This window comes from Podarcis raffonei, chromosome 16, assembly GCF_027172205.1.
Source record: "Podarcis raffonei isolate rPodRaf1 chromosome 16, rPodRaf1.pri, whole genome shotgun sequence".
NCBI classification, from domain to species: domain Eukaryota; kingdom Metazoa; phylum Chordata; class Lepidosauria; order Squamata; family Lacertidae; genus Podarcis; species Podarcis raffonei.
This window is the reverse complement of record NC_070617.1, coordinates 19,271,383-19,293,649: the sequence shown is the minus strand read 5'-3', so window position 1 is coordinate 19,293,649 and position 22,267 is coordinate 19,271,383. Positions and strand designations below refer to the sequence as shown.

Sequence of the window (22,267 nt, the reverse complement as noted above, 5' to 3'; positions counted from 1 at the left end):
AATGTCATCTCTGTGCTAAACATGCTCCACTCTTCCAACCACTTCCTTATAGGACCTGATTTCTAGACTGGTCATCAGCCTCTAGCCACACTTTCTGTACTGTAGTTAGGCGTGGAAACCAATTGGCTTCATTTATTCTCCCCGCGACAATATGTTCACTAGAAATCTTGATAAATTAACTCTTTCAGTCCAACATTTATGTAGTGTACAGGAGTGGGGAGAGACATTTTTATGAGACTAGCCTTGGAAGGTGGCTGCATAAGGAACGTGGCTTCCAGATTAATTGAGATCTGCTTTCGTCTTCAGCTCCTAAGCCAGCCACATACTTCCAACCAGTGTCCAGAACTCTGATCTCTTTGAGAAGCACTCTGCCTAACACATCACATACATAAAGAGCCTAGAAGAGGAGAAAACCCATACCAATGCCTTAAAACGTCTTGCACCATTATAGCGTCTCAAACTGAAGCTTTTAACACCACTGCATCTTTAGGGGGACCTGCCACCCTGTTGGGCCTCTTGCCCTTTCAAAATAATTTTATCCAGGGCTAGGAGCAGCTGGCACAAATTGTATAATAGCAACAATAAACCTGTGGCCCTCAGAAGCTCCATCTCTCCATCAGCCCTAGCCAGCATTTTTATTTATTTTTAATTATTACATTTTTAAGTCCCACCGTTCTTCCAAGGAGCTCAAGCTAGTATAAACAGTTCTGCCTCTCCCTTTTATCCTCACAGCCGCCTTGTGAGGTACCCTGGGCTGAGAGATGGGTGATTAGAGCAGGGTCAGCCAGTAAGCTTGAGAACACAGGAAGAGATGGCTGGATCAGGCCATTGGCCCTTCTCGTCCAGCATCCTGTTCTCACAATGCCTAAGCAGATGCTTGTGGAGGCCATCATGGCTAGAAGCCATTGATAAGCCACCTTCGTGAATTTGTCTAATCCTCTTTCAAAGCCATCTGAGTTGCTGGCCATCACTGCCTCCATGGTTCAAATATGTTTCACGACTGAGCAGAGATTTGAATCCAATCCCTTCTTCCCAACTCAGGCTGAAATAATTTGTTCTGTAGTTCAGGATCTTCTCACAGAACAGCCAGGGAATGATGGGAGTTGTAGGCCAAGCCACCTCTGGAGGGCCACAGTTTCCCCTGACCTGATTTATGCAAAATCTCTTCAACTGGATAGGTTGAACCTGGGATGCAAAGTCTGTGCCCTAAGCCTTGATCTCCCATAAACTTTGACCATTATCCATGCTGACTGGAGCTCACAAGACCTGAAGTCAACAACAGCTGCTGAGTCAGATGTTCCTCACCCCTCTGCTATTTCTCCCTCTTCCACACACTGAATTCACTCAAATTATTACTTCAGCTTCCTGCATGATTCTGTTGAAACTAACATAAGGGAACCTCCTGCCACATCTCAACCTCAATTCTTTAGGGGGGGGGGAATCTGCTCCAAAATGAACTATTAGCTTTGAAATACAGTGGTACCTCTGGTAAAAAAATTAATTCGTTCCGGAGGTCCGTTCTTAACCTGAAACTGTTCTTAACCTGAGGTACCACTTTAGCTAATGATGCCTCCCGCTGCTGCCACGCGATTTCTGTTCTCATCCTGAGGTAAAGTTCTTAACCCGAGTGTCAGGGAACTGCCATCTGAGGCTAAGGAGGTGAAAGGGCTCATGGAGGGTGAGAGAGACCATTCAGCGGAGGAGGGGACCAGCAGGGGGAGAAGTGGAGTTCCAAGGGAAAGTGAGTCGGAGGGAGGGCTCAGAGACACTTCAAGCGGGAGCAGCGGGGAGATTTCAGGACCTCCTGTAGGGACACCCACTCCTCGGCGGAAACTGTCACGCCGAGAGTCCAGAAGACGCGTTTCCGTTAAGGAGCTTTTATGCTGGAAGAAGTTCCGTAAACGTCCACTGTCCGATTCAACGAGCGATTGATGGAGTCATGTTTAAGGAGCTCCATCACAGACAGAGGTTTGGGGACTTAGCCAAACTCTGAGGGATTAGGATTTTACGCACAAGCAGCTCATCATCCCATCACAGCAATCGGACAGTCCCTGAAAGCAGCTTGTGCAGAGAGGCATCATGAGTAACCCAGCCGGAGCCGGAGGAGCAGCAGGAGCTGGAGAGGGTCCAAGCCTGGAAGAAAGGTACAGAGTGTTGGAACTCCAGCTAGCAATGCAAACGGCAAGGCTAGAAGAAAGGAGGGCGCAGGATGCAGAAAAGGCAAAAGGCGCTACACTAGCAAGAAAGATGCCAGGAATGGTGCAGAAGTTTGGGGGGGACCCCAGGAACTACCAAGCCTTTAGGACAGAGATGCAGTATGCTCTTGAACTGCAGTTTAATGACTTTCCCGACGAGGCATCGAGAGTGGCGTTTGTGATTGGCCATCTCGAAGGAGGGGCGAGAGATTGGGTCAGACCCCTGATGGCAGGGAATAGTGACATGCTGAAGGACGCGAGGAAGTTTTTTCGCGCCATGGATTTGATGTTTTCCAGCGAGATTGAACAGGGGCTGGTGCGCAGACAATTGATGGCGTGCAAACAGGGGAGCCGATCGGTTCGTGAGTACTGGACTGAGTTTACAATGTTGATACATAGATTGGGGTGGGACCTTTCGGCGGAACCCATTCAAATGCTCTTTGAAGAGGGGCTTTCTTCAGCGGTGAAAGATGAACTTTCCCGGGCGCCCAGGGCGGAGTCTATGGACCAGCTGACCAAATCAGCGCTGACCATTGGAGCACGCCAGGAGGCAAGAGCCTTGGAGAAGCGGGAGGGGAAAGGAGAGCGTTGGAGGGATTTTCGCATTCCAGAGATTCCAGAACCAAGTTTCCCGCCAGGAGAGCCGATGGAAGTTGGAACAGCGCGCGCGCGCGCAGTTTCAAATCCCAGTGAAGGGAGGAAGAAGGAGGGAAAGAGCGCCAAGAAATGTTATCTCTGCCAGCAGCCAGGTCACTTTGCCAGAGTCTGCCCGCAAAGAAAGGAATGGCAAGGGATGGCGGGAGCTGTTGGGGGGAAGGAGGAGGAAGTCCAGGAGCCAGTAAAAGCCAACGCCTGTCTGCCTCTGTCAGGGCACTGCAGACAGGCCAAGGAGCAGTAAAAGTGCCCACTCCGGAACCTCCAAGACCAGCCCTAGTAATAGAGGTGTTGCTAGAGCTGGCAAACGGATACCCACTAAAGACTAAGGCGCTGCTGGACTCAGGCAGCTCCTGTAATTTTATGAGCAAGGAGTTTGCAGCTGAACACCAGATACAGACACTCCCTTTAAGCAACCCCCTGCAGGTCACCACGATCGATGGGAGGGAGCTGCTGGGAGGAGAAGTCAGCCTACAAACCGTCCCAATGGTTATGAGGGTGGCCAGGCACACTGAGAGGATAGCGTTCAATGTAGCCACCCTGGGAGGGGCTCCAGTCATTTTGGGAATGAGCTGGCTAGCGTTGCATGACCCGCTAGTGGGCTGGCATCAGAGAGTGGTCTCCTTTGGGTCAGCACATTGTCTGGAACACTGCAGAGAGGGAAAGGTGCCAGAAGGGGCAAAAGCCTCTCTAGCAGGGACGGAAGTGGCGGACAAAGGGAAGGTGCCCAAACAATACGCTGACCTGAGCAAGGTCTTCAGTGAAAGGGAAGCAGATAAATTACCACCGCACAGAGACTTTGACTGCCAAATTAATCTGGTCCCTGGGGCCCAGCTCCCCGTGGGCAAGCTGTACGCCATGTCAGACAGGGAAATGCAGGAATTAAGGGAGTTTATTGATAAAAACCTGAAGAGGGGCTTCATCAGAGAGTCCAGAGCGGTGGGGGGGAGCCCAGTGTTTTTTGTGGACAAAAAAAACACGGATAAACCGAGATTGGTTGTGGACTACCGGGCCCTAAATGCCGTGTCAGAACCAGTGACTTTCCCCATGCCCAGGATTGATGACATTTTGACCAGGGTGAGGAAGGGAAAGATATTCACGAAACTGGACCTGAGAGGAGCATACAACCTGATACGAATAAAGAAGGGGGATGAATGGAAAACCACCATGTTCACCCCTTTGGGGGCGTTTGAATATCTCGTTATGCCATTCGGATTACAATCAGGCTCCGCCTGTTTTCAATCGCTCATGAACCACGTACTGGGACCTTTGCTCTACAAGAATTGCGTGGCCTTCCTCGATGACGTGCTGATATATTCAGAGAATGAGGAGCAGCATGTAAAGGATGTCAGGGAAGTGCTGAGCCAGCTGCAAGCAAACCAGTTGTGGGTGAAATTGGAGAAGTGTCAGTTCCACACCAAGGAGGTGGAATTCCTGGGGTACCGCTTATCAGACAAGGGATTAGCCATGGATCCAGGCAAGGTCCAGGCGGTGCTAGAATGGAAGACACCGAAAACGAAAAAAGATGTGCAAAGGTTCTTAGGGTTTGGGAACTTTTACCGTAAATTCATCAAGAACTTTGCCCACTTAACGGCTCCCATCACGGACTGTCTAAGCAGCAAGAAGAAATTCGTTTGGACGGCGGAGGCGGAGCATGCTTTTGAGGAATTGAAAAGGGCATTCGCTTCGGAAGAACAGCTCCTGCATGTGGATTTACAAAAACCCATGAGAGTGGAAACTGATGCCTCAGACCGGGCGGTGGGGGCGGTGCTGCTTCAGCCAGGGAGCAATAAGTCGGAATGGAGACTGTGTGCCTTCTTTTCGCGTAAGCTGAACAAATCCGAGAGGAACTACACGGTATATGACCGAGAACTACTCGCCATTCACGAAGCGTTCCGGAGATGGAGACACTTACTAATTGGCGCACAACATAAGGTGCAAGTGTGTACGGACCACAAGAATTTGGAGTATTGGAGAACGGCACGGGTGCTCAACCAACGACAAGTGAGATGGGCCCAGGAGTTCTCCAAATTCCATTTTGAAATTTGCTATGTGCCAGGTCCAGAAAACATCAGAGCGGACGCTCTCTCTCGCAAACCTGAATATTTGGAGGGGGAGGGAGCGCCGGAAGAGAGACATATTATCCCAGAGGACCACTGGGTGTGTGGTGCGGCCTGGGTGGGGCAAAGAGAACTGGTAGAGGGAACGGTAAATGATGAGTACGCCCAGGACAAGCTCAGAGGTCTAAGGAGAGAGGGAGAAGACCCCGGGGGTTTTGAAGAAAGAAACGGGGCATTGTATTACAGAGGGGCGCTATATATACCCGAAGGGGAATTGAGGGGGAGAGTACTCAAACAGCTGCACGACAACCCCACAGCGGGGCATTTTGGGCAACACAAGACCATGTGGTTGGTGACCAGGGAGTTTTGGTGGCCCAAGGTGAGGGAGGATGTACGGGAGTATGTGAGAAGGTGTGACCAATGCCAGAGAGCCAAAGGAGAAAGGCGGGCACCAGCGGGGTTATTAGAACCGTTACCCACACCAGAACGACCGTGGGAGGCGGTGTCGATAGATTTTATGACTGATCTGCCCAAATCCCAGGGGAAAACCGCCATACTAGTCGTAGTAGACCTGTTAACTAAGATGGGTCACTTTGTAGCTTGCTCACATGCAGTCACGGCGGAAGAAACAGCGAAATTGTTTGTAGAACATATTTTCAGACTGCATGGCGCCCCCTTGAGGGTGGTTTCCGACAGAGGGAAACAGTTCACGTCCAGATTCTGGAGGAAACTTATGAGCTTATTGCACGTAGAGGTCAACTTTTCGACTGCCAGGCACCCTGAGACCAATGGGCAGGCGGAGAGAGCAAACGGTATTCTCCAACAATACCTGAGGTGTTATGTCAATGACAGAGAGAACGATTGGGTCGAAAAGTTGGCACTAGCGGAATTTGCTTACAATAATGCTGAGAATGTGTCCACCGGGATGAGCCCCTTTTTGGCTAATTATGGGTGCCACCCCAGGGCGTTTCCAGGGGAAGGAGGGGAAAGATGGAGTGTTCCGGCCGCGGAACTTTTTGTAGAAGAAATGGAAGCGATCCATCGTCAACTCCAACTCAACTTAGAAAGGGCCAAAGAAGAATATAAGAGGCAGGCAGACAAGAGCAGAAGGGAAGGTGAAACAATTAGGGTGGGGAGTCGGGTCTGGCTATCAACCCAAGGGTTGCCGTTCAAGGGGGGTTGCAAGAAATTGAGACCCAAAAGATTGGGACCATTTGAAGTCATCCAACAGGTCAACCCAGTGGCGTTCAGACTCCGGTTACCGAACCACATGAAACTGCACCCAGTATTCCACAGGTCATTACTGTCACCATACAGGGGGGAAGGTGAAGGGGTATCCACACGGGGGCCAGCCATAGAAGAAAGGGAAAGCCGCAACCATGTGGCGGAAATCATCGACTCCAGGTGGAAGGGTAATCAGGTGGAGTATTTGGTCGCGTGGGAAGGGGAACCGGAGTCGGAAAACACCTGGGTGAAGGCAGAGGAGGTCCGTGACGAGATCTTGATCGAAACGTTCCACCAAAGGTTCCCCAGGAAACCGCAGCCAGTAGCGAGGTTTCGGAGGGAGTACTTTGGCACCACCGACGATGAGGAGGAACTGGAGGGATTCAGGGAATCGGAGTTGGAAGGAGGAACAGACTCCGATGAGGAGGAGTACTTGGAAACCGGAGACAGCAAAAGGTGGAGGGAAGTGTTCGAAACTTCGGAAGATGAGGGAGGTTCCTTCAGGGGTTTTGCTCCCTCGCCTCCCGCAGAGGAGGGGAGGGAAGGGGGTGAAGGGGGCCCTGGAGGGGAGGTGGATGTCAGGGAACTGCCATCTGAGGCTAAGGAGGTGAAAGGGCTCATGGAGGGTGAGAGAGACCATTCAGCGGAGGAGGGGACCAGCAGGGGGAGAAGTGGAGTTCCAAGGGAAAGTGAGTCGGAGGGAGGGCTCAGAGACACTTCAAGCGGGAGCAGCGGGGAGATTTCAGGACCTCCTGTAGGGACACCCACTCCTCGGCGGAAACTGTCACGCCGAGAGTCCAGAAGACGCGTTTCCGTTAAGGAGCTTTTATGCTGGAAGAAGTTCCGTAAACGTCCACTGTCCGATTCAACGAGCGATTGATGGAGTCATGTTTAAGGAGCTCCATCACAGACAGAGGTTTGGGGACTTAGCCAAACTCTGAGGGATTAGGATTTTACGCACAAGCAGCTCATCATCCCATCACACCGAGGTACTACTTCCAGGTTAGCAGAGTCTGTAACCTGAAGCGTTTGTAACCCAAAGTGTTTGTAACCCGAGGTACCACTGTAGTCCTCTACAGCCATAGCACCTGCGTTGAGGACATTCTTCCAAACCTGTTCCTCCCCATCCTAAACCAAGAGACGTTCAAAGCATCACTTTTTGTCCATAACAGGACAAAAAGGTTAATCTTCTCCCTCCAGGGTATAGCAAGACCCCCTGCCTCCTGGCTTCATCATTAATGTTGAAGGCTGTGGTCCAGATCCAAAGAACAGCAGCCAGATCCAGGCCTGAGAAAGCTTAGTCGGTAGCGCATGAGACTCTTAGTCTTAAGGGTCATGGGTTCAAGCACCATGTTGGGCAAAAGATTCCTGCATTGCAGGGGGTTGAACTAGATGACCCCCCGTGGTCCCTTACAATTCCATGATTTGCAGACTAACACCTGCAGGCAACAGTTCTTCCCTGGTGGGTCCTGTGTAAGGTTTCAGCTCCCGGTGCCCAAAAGGGAGCAGCTGCATTTAAATACGAAAGTCCCAGGGACATGTACATCCTACAGGACTGCAGCAGTCAAATCTCTGTAGGGCTGACACACAAAGAGATTTTTCCTATAGCCCATCTGTGCTTGTCCAGATATAAAAAGTCACTTTAACCAAGTAAACCCACACAAAAGGAGCAGGGGGGAACCAGACCGTTTGGGCCTCCCTGCGCCGCAAAACACCAAAGCTTATCGCACGAGCGATCGGCGACGCCAGCCGCCCCCTCCGTCCAGCGGACCGCAGGCACTGCTCCGTCAAGCCACGTCAAAGCCTTACAAAGTCCTGTAGGTGAGGAAGTCCTTCATCTTCTTTGGGATGGGTAGCTTCAGCACCTGGTACGTCGTGAAGCAGCTGCGGAGGACCTTGCGGCATAAGTGCTTGAGGGAGGAGAGAGCCTGGGGAACTGTCCAAAACTGAGCGTGGCCATCTCTTGTTCTACAAGGAGAGGAAGGGATTGGGGAGGTGAAAGGAGGCTGCAGAAACTGTTCACTGAGCAAAGAGGTGGTGCAAACATCAGGCCAGGTGATAGCAGGTTGCTGCTAAGGATGCAAATTATCACGATCACCCATTTTTTCCTAATCAGTTCATTGTCTAACCTGCCCTTCCTCCCAAAGGAGCCCAGGGTGGCAAACATCAACAAGCTAACACTGTGCAATATAAATTGATCTGTAGAGCTAGGAAACATTAACAAAACGATGGATGGGATCTGGGGAAAGCCCCCTTTCCCATGGCTACCAAAAGCCAGTCTTCCGCTGTTTGTTTTTGGAATGTAAGAAGTTGCTATATATGGGGGAATTGGCATCCATCTAGCTCAGTAACATCTGCATCTGTGGATTCTCAAAATTTGGGGGGCCGCCACCTTCTCCTCGGCTGCATAAACTCATCCCCAGTGCGGCCCCCTACCCTATAAAAAGTATTATTTGGAATAGCAGTTTGCGAGACCCACTGACACGAGAATATTCAAGTCATTCACAATGAATTGCACGTTTGTTAAAAATCCAGTTAAAACCATTTTGTTTAATTAATTCAACAAAACAGATTATCTTGATCCATTGACACCAGCTCTTCAAAGTCTGCCAGCCACTTGCATCCCCCTGCCGCCTCCCCCTTGCCTCTTAGCACCCCCACTAGGCAACCCCAACTCTCCCCAGGAGGTGCAGCGCCAATTTGGAGACCACTGATTTACACTAGCTGGCAGCTGCTTTCTGAAGTTTCAGGGAAGGTTCTCTCCTAGCGGTGCCTGGAAATGCCAGGGATTGAACCTAAATCATCCTCCAAGCAAAGGTGATGTTCTGCTACTGGGCAAAGGCCATCCTGCCCTTCACTCTCCAAGCGTGAGGGCCAATTCACATCTACGCCACACATTTGGAACACATGGCTCCCTCTCAATGCATCCTGGGAACTGTAGTTTGTTCTGGGAGTGGGAGTCCTGTGGGGGCGAACTACAGTACCCAGGATTCTTTTAGGGACACAATGGCTGTTGAAGTGGTGCAATAGTGCAGAGGTGACTCGAGAAGTCTGGAACACAGGAAGGTGCCTTCTACTGAGTCAGACCATTGGCGCATCTCACTCAGTACTGCCAACACTGACTGGCAGCAACTCTGCAGAGTTTCAAGCAGCGGACATTTCCAGTCCTGTCTGGAGAAGCCGGGGATTTAACCTGGGACAAAGATAGGCAGATGCTATACTACTGAGCTATGGCCCTCCTCGAAAATGTGCTTTAACAGGCAACTGCCACTCACTTCACTCTAACCATGAGAGCTAGAAGCATGACTTCTTTCAAAGTGGAAGCTCTGTCTTCCCAGGTCAGTCGATGCCAGTTTTCTGGATCCATGCCCCAGTTGGCTAGAGTGTGGTGCTGATTAATGCCAATGTTGTGGGTTTGATCCCCCCACCTGTGTATTTCTGCATTGCAGGGGGTCAGCCTACATGACCCTCAAGGTCCCTTCCAACTCTACAATTCTACACTTTGGAAAAAGGAAGCTGCCCTTTGGCTTCCTGCCGAAGAACTTACCCTGTAGCAATGATCCCCCCGTGGGGGAAATAGGTACAGCAGAGCCCATTCTTCACTGGGGCAAAGGCAACTGGGCTCCCCAGCTCCAAGGCCCAGATCCTCAGGAGCCTAGAAGAGAAGAGAGAGGTACCCTTATCTGGAAAACTAGTCCAAAGAACATCAGAAGAGGCCCGCTGGATAAGGCTGGCCTTTGATACCATCAGCCATGACATCCTTCTGGGCCGTCTAGAGGAGCTGGGGGCACTGTTAGACAGTGGTTCCGCTCCTTCCTCCTGGCCATGTCCAGAAAGTGGTGTTGGGGGATGAGCGTTCAGACCCATGGGCTCTCACTTGTGGGGTGCCTCAGGGTTCTGTCTTCTCCCCCATGCTTTTTAACACCTACATGAAGCCGCTGGGAGATATCATCAGGGGGTTTGGACTGGGTGTTCATCAATATGCGGATGATACCCAGCTCTACGTCTCTTATCAGAACCAGCGAGGGCAGTGAAGGTCCTTTGTGAGTGTTTGGAGTCGGCTGGAGGATAGATGGCAGCTAACAGATTGAGGCTGGATCCTGACAAGACAGAAGTACTATTCTTGGGGGACAGGGGGCGGGCTGGTGTGGAGGACTCCCAGGTCCTGAATGGGGTAACTGTGCCCTGAAGGACCAGGTGCACAGCCTGGGAGTCATTTTGGACTCACAGCTGTCCATGGAGGCACAGGTCAATTCTGCGTCCAGGGCAGCTGTCTACCAGCTCCATCTGGTATGCCGGCTGAGACCCTACCTGCCCGTAGACTGTCTCACCAGAGTGGTGCATGCTCTAATAATCTCCCGCTTGGACTACTGCAATGAGCTCTACGTGGGGTTACCTTTGAAGGTGACACGGAAACTGCAACTAATCCAGAATGCGGCAGCTAGACTGGTGACAGAGTGGCCACCAAGACCATATAACACAGGTCCTGAAAGGCCTACATTGGCTCCAAGTACGTTTCTGAGCACAATTCAAAGTGTTGGTGCTGATGTTTAAAGCCCTAAACAGCCTCAGCTCTGTATTCCTGAAGTAGCGTCTCCACCCTCACCATTCAGCCCAGACACTGAGGTCTAGCTCCGAGGGCCTTCTGGCGGTTCCCGCATTGCGAGAAGTGAGGTTACAGGGAACCAGGCAGAGGGCCTTTTCAGTAGTGGCGCCCACCCTGTGGAACCCCCTCCCATCAGATGTCAAGGAAATAAGCAACTATCTTACTTTTAGAAGACATCTGAAGGCAGCCCTGTTTAAGGAAGTTTTTAATGTTTAATGCTGTTTCATGTTTTTAATATTCGGTTGGGAGCTGCTAAGAGTGGCTAGAGAAACCCAGCCAGATGGGCGGGGTATAAATAATAAATTATTGTTATTGTTATTGTTATCTGCGTCAGGGGTGGGGAATGACAGATAACTGGGGGCAGGCTACAGGGCAGACTATGGCTTTCAAGGCATCCTTGTGGACTTCCCAGAGGCAACTTGCTAGCTGTAGAGAGCGTCAGAAAATCCTGGCTGTTTGGATCAGGCCAAAGGCCAAGCAAGCCCAAGCAAGCATCCTCCTCTCACAGCGGCCAGCCAGAGGCCCGTGGGAAGCCCCCAAGCAGGACCCAAGTGCTGCATCTCTACCCACTTGCAGTTTCCAGCAACTGTTATTCAGAGGAATGCACTGCCTTCAACAATGGAAGGTAAAAGTTGGCCCCTGTGGGCTGTAGCCATTCTAGCACTGTGGCCACTGACCACTTTATCCTCCACGCAAGCCATTTCCACTCAGCGTTAGAAACTCAGGTATATAAGCTAGGCACCAAACGGCTCCTTAAACCAAGGTTAGAGTCACCATAACTGAACGTTTAGTTGCCATTTTGGGGCAAGACGGTTCAAAAGTCTTATTTTTCAAAGGATGGACTGGTGGTGATGGATTCTCAGTTAAACATCTGGCTAGTTCAGATGACAACCTTGAGCTAAGTTAAGAACTTTGGGAACTGAAAAAAGCAAAGTCACTTCATCCAGGGACAGTCCACATATCTATCGGCCTATTCCGACCTCTCTCTTTTTTAATGGTAAAATGGACCATTCATAACGTAAGAATGTTCTTCACAACTGTGAGCAGTCAACAGGTTGTTCAATGCTCCTGCTCAGGCTGCACAGAAAAAGCATTTTGGTTCCTGAAATTCATCCTGATTGTGCAGGTAAAATATAACGGATAGAATTCTATAGGGTGGGGTATTAGTGTGTGAAAACAGGCAAAATCCGTTGATCCCCAGGCATGCAATTCCAGATGGTGGAGATATCAGAAGCCATCCTGGAGCCCAGGTGTCTTCACTTGGTTACAAATGGCCAATAGCCAGGTGCAAAATGCGCCTGGATAATTTCAAACACTATGTGCACTACCACCAAGACACATTTTAACAAGGTATAGTGCCTCTCCCTTCTCTCAACCCTAACCCAAGCATCTTGGTCCTGACTTGAAGGCCCCCCATGCCAGGCAAAAGTACCTGGCCATCACCAATGGCCATCATTTTGCATGAAGAGCGCACCATGAACAGGAAGGCAATAGAAACTCACCTGTCATCTGCCACCGTCGCCAGGTAGAGGCCTTCAGGTGAGAAGCAGGCCGATCGCAGGGAGCTGGCATGGAAGTCGGCGCCATGGTCCAGGGCTGGCTGCAGCGGAACATGGCTGCAGAAGAAAGGAAAGGTTGGTCTGTTTCCCTCCAGAAGTCAGGAGAGATACTTTCAACCTAAAGGGTGAATTCTATTACCCATCTTTGAAGGTGGCTATCCCAGAAGAAAGAAACTTAGAAGGGAAGATCCAGCATGAAGCGGCTGAACTGCAGTTTATCAAAAAGGTCTATTCAAGTCTGAATAGAAACCATGGTTTCCTGTGCTGCTACAGTTTACTCAGCAATACCAAGATGGTTGTGTTATCGCCAGTTAGCGCTGCTGGGAAGGCTCATTTTGCGCACACTTAAGCTTTCAAATACAATGAATTGCCCAAGGCAAAAGGTTCTTGCATTGCAGGGGGCTGGACTAGAAGACCCTTGTGGTCCTTTGCAAGTCTACAATTCCCAAGATCCTAAGATTTCTTCTCAGTGGCTAAAAAGCTCCTCTTTCATTCTGGCTGGGCAGTTCAAGGATGCAGGGCACAGGGACTGTTGCAGAAACAGTCGAGGGTGTTTTGACACACCCACCACAACCCCAGACCACTTCACTTCTCCTTGCACACCAAACATCAGCCTCAGCATTACCCTTCAGTCAGTCAAAACCGGCATTCCCCTGGAGCAGAGCAGTGTTTTCTTCTCAAAACAGAGGCCTGCACCCCTTCCGATAGCTGAGTCCCTTACCAGAGGGATTTCAGCTGCTCCCCTGTGCAAGGATCCCAGAGGATCACATAGGTGTCGTATGAGGCAGTCGCAAGAAGCGCAGAGTCTGGGGAGAAGGCGCAGGACACGACGCAGCCCTGGTGCCCCTCCAGTTTCCTGAGGAGGCTGTAGGAATCCATACTCCATAGCAGGGCCTGCAAGGGAGGCAAAAGTCAGGACGCAACCACAGAGCTGGGTATCAAGAGGGCCACATTCCCTGCTGTTGCAACCTTCTGGGGGTCACATGCCAGGAGCAGGCAGGGCAAAGAGCACACAAACAGTCCTCCATCCGCACAAGCAAGAGGCATTGTCAGATGAGTGGCACAGCCCAAGCAGGGTGAAACACTTTGAGGGCCTCTGTTTGGGAAGAAAGTGTTACATATTAAAAATATGTTACGGAGGAGTTTAAGATTTTCAGAGGTGCATATTCTTCTGAACTTTATACCTCCTGTATGGAAAGGGACGACGGGATAGCAAAAATAGGTTCTACATGCCCTAATGGTGACTAAGAGACTGATACTGATGAACTGCAAGAACAAAGATACAATTCCCCTAAATCATTGGGTTGACAACATGACACTATTAGTGACATAGGAACTGATCACTTATAGATGCAGACTTTCTGTAGATAAGCATAATGCTATTTGGAACGAGTTTATACGGAATATAATAGGTAATGGATAAATATATGAATAACAGGACCATAAGATTAGACCAGGCATAGGCAAACTCGGCCCTCCAGATGTTTTGGGACTACAACTCCTATCATCCCTGACCAATGGTCCTGTTAGCTAGGGATAGCTCCTAAATATATATGTAACGAAGGCACCAGGCGAGCCTCTCTGGGGAGAGCGTTCCTGCCTTTTCCTTCAGACTGGGACTTGCAAGCGGCTTCGACACATTAAAACATCACATGGAGACGACAAAAATCTAAAAACACACTTGGTGAAAAGGAACTTAAACCCTAATGAAATTTTAAACACTTATTTAAAAAACCAAATCTATTAAAATACAGATAATAAAAACAGCATAGCACAACTAAAATCACTTTAAAAACAAACAAACCAGACTGTTCTCAAAGGCCTGCCGGAATAAAACAGCCTTCACCTACTGCCCAGTGTGGCCCCCAGAATGTGGTCTAGAAGGGAATGCGGTCCTCAGGCCGGAAAAGGACCCTCACCCCTGACCTTGAACTTAGATATTTTGCTGTTGTTTGCTTAGTACGGGGCATCTGATGGGGAATTTGTTGAAAAGCCTGTTTCTTTTAAAAATGGCCTGGTAAGAACACACCCCAGGTAGAGGTTGACTGCTGCTGCTATGGGGTCAGAGGGGCCACTCACTGTCTTCACCACCACTCAGGCAAGACCCACCGATTTCTCTCCAGCTGCAGAGCACAGCATCCGACCATCAGGGGAGGTGCAGCAGCAGTAGACCCACCGCATGTGTCCAGACAGCACCTTCAATTGTTTCCCTGGGAAAATTGAGAAAAACATTAGCACGTTAGAGTCATAAATCACAGAGATTGCATCTATATGCAGAAGGCAAATCACATTGACTCCCACAAGCCAACGTAGAAAAAACAGCTATGATCCGGAGTGGTCTGGAGACAGGGGGCATGGCCTAGGGAGAGTTCCAGGGGCCAGACAGAGGGGCCTCAAGGGCCACGTTTGGCACTCCTAGCGTAATCTGCTTTTCCCAATTTTTCTGAGCCAGCCTGAAGAGAAGCAGGAAAATGCAAAGGCGTTTAGCTTACAAAAAAACCAAAAAAAACCAACAACCCAGAAGGCACCTCTGAAAATGTGATCTATATGCTCAACTGCCATGCCACTAAGTCTCCTGCCAAACTGCCCTGGGCTGCGTACACAGCATACAATGAAAGCACATTCCACTGCCCTGCCCAAAGAATTGTGGGAATTGTAGTTTAAGGGGGCTGAGAAGGGTGAATGACAGTTCCCAGGATTCCTCAGGGCAAACCAATGTGGTTTAAATGCGCTTTACGCTGTATGCCCATTTCCCAGACCCAGACAAAAGACCACATCGCTCACTCTTACCGTTTTGACCCAGGTCCCAGACGCGCAGGGTTTTGTCACGCGAGGCAGAGATGAGGATTGAACGGCTGTCACCGGGCGCAAAGCTCAAGTCTCTCACCACGTCCTGATGTCCCGAGAGGTTGAACAGCAAGCGCCCTGGAAGGAGCAGCAGGCGGCAAGGCATGATTACCGCCACCCCAGAACCATATTGTTCTAAAGGTAAGGTAAAGGGACCCCTGACCATTAGGTCCAGTCGTGACCGACTCTGGGGTTGCGGCGCTCATCTTGCTTTACTGGCGCACGGAAACGCCGTTTACCTTCCCACCGGAGTAGTACCTATTTATCTACTTGCACTTGATGTGCTTTCGAACTGCTAGGTTGGCAGGAGCTGGGACCGAACAACGGGAGCTCACCCCGTCGCGGGGATTTGAACTGCCGACCTTCTGATCGGCAAGCCCTAGGCTCTGTGGTTTAGACCACAGCACCACCCGTGTCCCATTGTTCTAAAGAAGATGGGTCAATTGCTCTTGATGGGCCTAAAGAGGATGTAATTCAGGGGTGGGGAACCTGCAGCTCTCCAGATGCTGCTGGAATACAACTCCCATCATCCCCACCCTTGGCCAAGCTGGCAGGGACTGATGGGAACTGGAGTCTAGAAATACAAGGAGGGACATAGGTTCCACCACCCCTGATGCTCTCGTTTATCAAAGCAGTTTACAGCAAACATACGATTTATCCAGAGCTGATTCAGCTTCTCCTGCTTCAGAAGTTATGGAGAAAGAGCTCTCCATCATCAGCATACTGGTGTACACCTTGCTCCAAAACTCCTAATGACCATTCCCAGTGCTTTCAGGTATGTTAAATAACACCGGGGAGAGGAGATGAGCCTGTGCCAGGGGAAGAGACACACATGGACCAATTTCCTTCACTCCCTCACGTTCACATTCAGATCTCACCCTGGTAAGAATGGGTGGCAGCTTCAGCAGACATTGTGGGCTAAAGGGGAGTGATCGTAGACTCCTACAATTGCACACTTGGAAGGGACACCAAGGGTCATCTAGTCCAACCCCCTCGATGCAAAGACCACCTTCATTTTTTCCAGCAGAGAAGAACAGAGCCAGGTTACCTGTCTGCACCTCCCAGACTTTGATCTGCCCGTCATTCAGGCCAGTGGCGAGGACCAAACACGCAGGACTCGGCGCCCACAGGATGTGTTTCCTCGAACGGGAAGGCAGCCAGGAGCTGAAGGCCAAGCCCCAGACGATCTGCCCACACTCCAGCGTCTTCTCCTTGGCCCTGCCACGGCCCCTGGCCTCGGCTTTCGTGCACTCCGAAGCTTTGCAGTTCCTGTGGGGTGCAGTCAGGCAGGTCACCTAAGGCAGTATTGGTCTCTGTTCCCAAGGAGCTTACAAGTCCAGCATAGGCCCCGCCTGCACAATGCACTTAGAACTGCACTTTAAACAGTCATGGCTTCCCCCAAAGAATCCTGGGAAGTGTAGTCCATTAAGAGGGGATGAGAGTTCTTAGGAGACCCGCATTCACCTCCCAGAGCTACAATTTCCAAAGTGGTTTAATGAGTGGTCCCTCTTCCCAAGGAATTCTGGGAACAGTGCCAGATTTAGGGCGGTGCATGGAAATTGCCCAGGGCACCAAACTCAGGGGGCACTAAATAATAATAATAAATAATAATAATAATAATAATAATAATAATAATAATAATACCACCTATATTTATATAGGTACCTACGGAGAAGATCCATAAAAGAGCAACTGTACTAAAAGGAAATATTGTGAAAATAAAGTAAAAATTGGGGGGAGGGCGGTGTTGCTAAATTTTGTCCTCGCTCAGGGCACCATATTACCAATTCCACCCCTGTGGGAACTGTAGCTGTGTGAGGAGAATAGGGTCTCCTAACAACTCTCAATAACATAACCCACCCTAAGGTCCCAGGGCGGGTTAGAACAATTAAAGCACAATATTAAGAACAGTTTAAAAAACAACCGACACCCACAGAAATCAATTGGGTCCTAAAAATAAAAGAAGCCAGTACAAAGAGGCTTGCCTCCAGCATTCACCAAAGACTATATAATGAAGGGTGTGAGACGCACCTCTGTGAGGAAGCAGTTTCACAACTTAGGGGCTGCCACAGAGAAGGCCCTCTCCCGGGGTTGCCAGCCCCATGAGCTTCGGGGGGTGGGGTGGAACAACCTAAAGTCCCTCTCTGCCTTTCTTAGTGACGAGTCGTTTATGGCTTTAAGCACCTGAAACTGGGCCTTGACATGAATAGGCAACCTTAACAGACTATACTTCCAGGATCTGGGGGGCATGGGGAGGGGCATGATTGTTTAAAGTGAAACAACGCTGCTTTAAATGTATAATGTAGATAGGGGCTTCACCTAGCAAAGAAACAACAGCTGGAGAGCCAAAAGTAGCTCCAGACACCCCACCCCACCCCCGTCAAGGTGGCTACTCACTGCTGGGTTCCCTCCAAAGGCCATGGGAGCAGCTTGACAATACAGTGGCCCTGAGACCAGGCAAACCATGTGCCGTCCGGGGAAAAGGCCACGCTCCAGGTCTCGCAGCTGGATTTCCAGTCGTATTGCTGAGGCTGCCCTGGCTTCAGCTCGGCCAAGAGGATGGGCTCTCCTAAGGCATAAGACAGAAGGGGAGGGGGAGAGAGAGCTTCCATCATTACCTGCTGGACCCTGAACGCTGCGTGTGTGTGCTGGGTGGTAAGGAGGAGAGAGATGGGGGGGGCAGCAAATCCATCTGAACGTCTCTAGCTGGCAGTTCCTAAGGCCTCAGGACTGGGAAGGGGAGAGAAACGCCACCTGCGGATTATTGCCCTCCCTCCCACTCTTTTTTTGTGGGGGGTATGGTTTTTGCTCTGTTGCTGCTGTGGGAAAGGGGTGGAGGGTCCTTGCTGCGGATGCTTGTAGGCAACAACTCATACCACCACCCCAGGGTGAGAGCTGGGTGGAATGGAGAGGGAGGGGAGAAAGATGCTGAGTTACTCGGGGGCCACAAAGTAAGTTGGCACAGAGTGGGGCCCTCTTTGTGTGAGAGACAGAGAGGAAGTGGGCTCAGTGGCGTAGCGTGGGTTGTCAGCACCCGGGGCAAGGCAAGTAATTTGCGCCCCGTAACCCGTGGATTTGCGCCCCCTAACCCGTGGATTTGCGCCCCCTAACCCGTGGATTTGCCCTAACCCCAGATGTTGTGGCCGGTGTGGCCGGCCCCCCCCTGCACCCCCCACGCTACGCCACTGAGTGGGCTGCCAAAATAAATAAATAAATAAATATGAAACAAGGGGTGAGAACTGTCATTAAAATCACTGGTTGCTGCATCTGTTTGAATGCCCTGCTTGTTTTTAACCTAGGGATTTGGCTAAATTGGAAATATTAATTTTTGCTTCCCTGATGACAGAATTATTATGTTATTTATTGGACGTGTTTATGTGATTTTTGCATATTTATCGCATTTCTGTCTCAACTTTTTTCTTTTTTTAAGTTTTTATTTATACTTTTCAAGTTTATACATTTCATTAGTTTTACAATCAAATTAACATTTCAAATTCTGACTTCCTTCCCCCTCTTTCAGCATATCCAAATTTAATTTGCTCATTTAATTATCTACTTTAGATATATACTCTGCTAATGTTTTCATCTGTTTGCAATTTATCTGTAAATTTCCATTCTTTTATAAAAAGTTTGTTATCTTGATTTCTTATTCTTCCAGTACATTTTGCCATTTCTGCATATTCCACAAGTTTTTGTATCCGTTCTTCCTTTGTTGGGCTATCTCAACTTTTTCTTCAAGGATCCAAAAAAGTGGTTACACATGGTTCTCCCCCTCCTCATTTAATCCTCACAGCAACCCTGTGAAGTAGATTAAGCTGAGAGGGGATTTGAACCCACTTCTTCCAGGTCCTAGTCTAACCACACTACACCACACTGGGTGCTTTTCCTCTGTTTATTTTTATACCTTTGTTACCTGCTCTGGGATTGAAAACAGAAGAGCAGTTTATAAATTCTGCTGTTAATCATAAATGTTGGCTATTCGCTGTCCATTTCAAGACCTCCCAAATCCTGGAGAGGCTGAGGTGCTGCCAGTCAGTGTAGACAACACTGAGCTTGATGGGGGCACTGGTCTCACTCTGTGTAAGGCAGGTTCCTATGGAGCAACTGTCCTTTCAGAAGTTCAAAATGCACCTTTCGCAGCTGAAATGTTTGACTCAATAAACAATTCACTTGAATTACATTTATATCCTCCCAGTTACTCAAGGTGGTGTTCAGAGTTCTCCCCTAACCATCCCATCCTCCCAGCAGCCCTGTGAGGTGGGTCAAGCTGAGAAACGGGTGGCATGCTCAAGATCACCCAGGGCGCTTCCTGGATCTGTGGGGATTTGAACCCTGGCCTCCCAGGTCCCAAGTCCGGCGCTCCATTACACTATACCAGTTTGCGTTAGTTGCGCAGGTCTGAACACTGCCCAGCTGTGGACGGCTTTGGACGGCTCCTCTTGAGACGCGCTCATTGGGTGCTTTTTGCACAGCGCGAATCTGGACATGCCTACTCAGAAGTAAGCCCCACTGAGTTAAATGAACAGGACTGACTCCCGGGTAATACACCGGCGGCAGTGGGCAGTTATCCCTGGGCGTGAGAACGGAGATGCCACCAGGTCCCCATTTCTCGGCGGCGAAATGTTGGACGGGGCGAGGAGGGAGCCGCGGCTGCTTTTTCCTCTCACTTTCTGTCTCTCCCTTTCCCACCCACCCACCAAAGCCAACCCCCCCCCGGGGGTTGGGGCTTTCACAAAGGCGGCATAACACGCGTGCGATCGCCCGCCGAGCCCGCTCACCCTCCGCCGCTTCTCTCTCCGCCGGCGGTGGCTCCCGCAGCAGCCGCTGCTGTCCAGGCTCCCCCGGAGGCGCCTCCATCCGGACCGCATCGGAAGCGGCCGATCCCGGCGACAAGGTGGAGGTTTCCTCTTCCAGTTCCGACGGCCGTCACCAGTCACGTGACAACACGGCTCTGTGGGGGAGGGGGAGGGGCGCGCGGGGGAGACATTCCTATCCAAGCGCGTGGGAGGGGTCACCCTTTTGGTCCTCGATTGCCCCCACGCCGCCGCCGCTGCGCCTTTCTTCTTTGCGCCCTGGGCGCACCAACCACTGAAAGGCGAGGCGCGCCTGGACGGTCGGTGACTCTTTTATTATTGTGTTTTAATTGCTGTAACCCGCCCTGGGACACATATATACACAGACAGACGTGAGGAGGGGAGCCACTTGGGACTTCTTGGAGGAAAAGATGGCACATAAATGCAATGAACAGTTGTGGAGACACCCGGAGAAAACATGTTGCTTTTGTCATCAGTGAGCAGGAAAAAAACCAAATATTTGTAAAAACAACTAGGCAGATACAATTGCCAGAGTAAATTAAGAATCGGACGCTTCAAAACGCAAAAGGGCATCACTGAGGCCCTTATCACTAGAAATTTTGTGGGGTTTTGCCGTCACCCTTATGCAGATCCAAGAGAAGAAAAGTCACATGACAACTGGCTGAAGGCTTAATGACTGAGCTCAAGGTGGTGCAGGTGTCTCTCCTCCCTGCTCCTGCAAATCCCCCCCCAACCCTGTGAGGCATGTTAGGCTGAGAGGCAGTCACTGACCCAAGATCACCTAGGGAGTCCTAGTCTGACATTCTAACTGCTGCACCACAAAATGATATGAAGGAAGCCACATTCAATCAGGCACTCAAGAAAGCCATTTTGGGGTCCCTACACACTGGTTTTGTGTATGGTGTTCAACATATCATTGAGGCAGTAATGGTGCATTAGAGGTTGATTGAGCCGGGATATTGTTGGGGTGGGGTGTTGTTGGAGGAGGGTTGTGGCTGTTGGTTTTTTCTATCTTCCTTTTAGATTTTGTTGTGATTTACGTGGAAATTAACCAGTTTGGTTTCAGATTTTTTAAATGTTTAATTTATTGTTTATGACTACTTTTGTCCTGTAGTAGTTATGTATTTTTCCCACGTTGTAAGCTGCCTTGAGCATGGTTTGAACTGTGGAAAAGCAGCATGCAAATAAAATTATGCATGTATGGTACAGGACTGTCCACGTATCATTCAGCTTCATTAGTTCTTCTGCTATGCTTCCTCACATGTTCCCAAATTCTTGCTGCCTGGAGGGGCACTTTTACACTATAGTGCCACAAAATGGGGACACAGAAAAACCCAGAATGCTTGCAGTGGGAAAAGTTACAGCTGGAAGTTGCAGAGTCTGCATTGATTGCAAAGCAAATATGACCATCCCAGAACTTTTGCAGGGGCAGATAACACCAATGTTTACGTTCTTACGTCATTAGATAGCAAACCAGGAATAAACTGCCCTGGCTATCCAAAATCTGGGAACGGATATCCAGACCTCCCTTACTTAAGTTAAAAAATATACAAACACATCGGATGCAAAATACACATTTTTATTCCATAAGCAAAAGATCACCTCCACAGTTAGGTTTTCCAGAAGAAAAATCTGTTTCTACAACTCTTTGGAATTGAGTTTGAGACCAGCTGTTGCCTCCAGGTAACAATTCTTTCTTAAGCGAGCAGCTTACCAAACCCCACAGCCCAAGCCAGCCTGTGGCACACACAAACACACAAGTAACTGGATGGGCTGGAAAATTGATTTTGGAAGGGGGCACAGTCTACTCAAACAGGCCCCACCGAAATGAGTGTGAGCTGATCTGTACTCCTAGATGGCTCCCATTTGCTTCAGTTGTGCTTACTCAGGAAACCGTCCTGGAGGACTGCAGCTACCATGAACTGGCGACATCATTGGGGGTTTTTAACCCATCTGCAGAATGGGCTTATGCAGCAATAGGGCACAATATTTATTTCATATTAACTACATTCAGTGTTTTATGGGGTAAGGCCTCCACTGGCATAACCCAGATTCACGACATCCCCCGATTTTGTCTGAAAGACATAAATAAGATTCCCATCTAGTGTTTTTAGACCAGGGCATCGAATGCTTTAGGATCTTAGGATTCTACAAAGGAGATCTGAGAAGCCTACAGACTTCATTCTTTCTTCATAGGGCTTGCTTTATTGTACCACTCAGCAGCTCACAGCAGCCTGGTACCTTTTCAGGTTTACATTGCCCCTAAACTTGAAATTCATTTACTGCTGACAACCCCACACAGGAGGCA

At 49.8% G+C, this 22,267-nt stretch overlaps 1 protein-coding gene across 2 annotated transcripts; it reads right to left on the bottom strand.

Annotated features, from left to right (window-relative positions):
- Positions 1-7,289: 7,289 nt before the first annotated feature.
- Positions 7,290-20,082, bottom strand: WSB2 (WD repeat and SOCS box containing 2). 2 transcript variants are annotated; one of them, XM_053368018.1, is made up of 9 exons: positions 19,924-20,082; positions 17,543-17,714; positions 16,194-16,414; positions 15,089-15,223; positions 14,408-14,508; positions 13,020-13,192; positions 12,242-12,355; positions 9,681-9,788; positions 7,290-8,148 (listed from the first exon to the last, which is right to left on the bottom strand). In XM_053368018.1, exons 1-9 carry the CDS (start codon positions 20,000-20,002, stop codon positions 7,992-7,994), a joined length of 1,260 nt encoding a protein of 419 aa, XP_053223993.1. In that variant the 5' UTR covers positions 20,003-20,082; the 3' UTR covers positions 7,290-7,991. The 2 variants fall into 2 exon arrangements, with proteins under 2 accessions (XP_053223993.1, XP_053223992.1); XM_053368017.1 differs by having other exon boundaries at positions 7,290-8,101; positions 19,924-20,080.
- Positions 20,083-22,267: the final 2,185 nt, after the last annotated feature.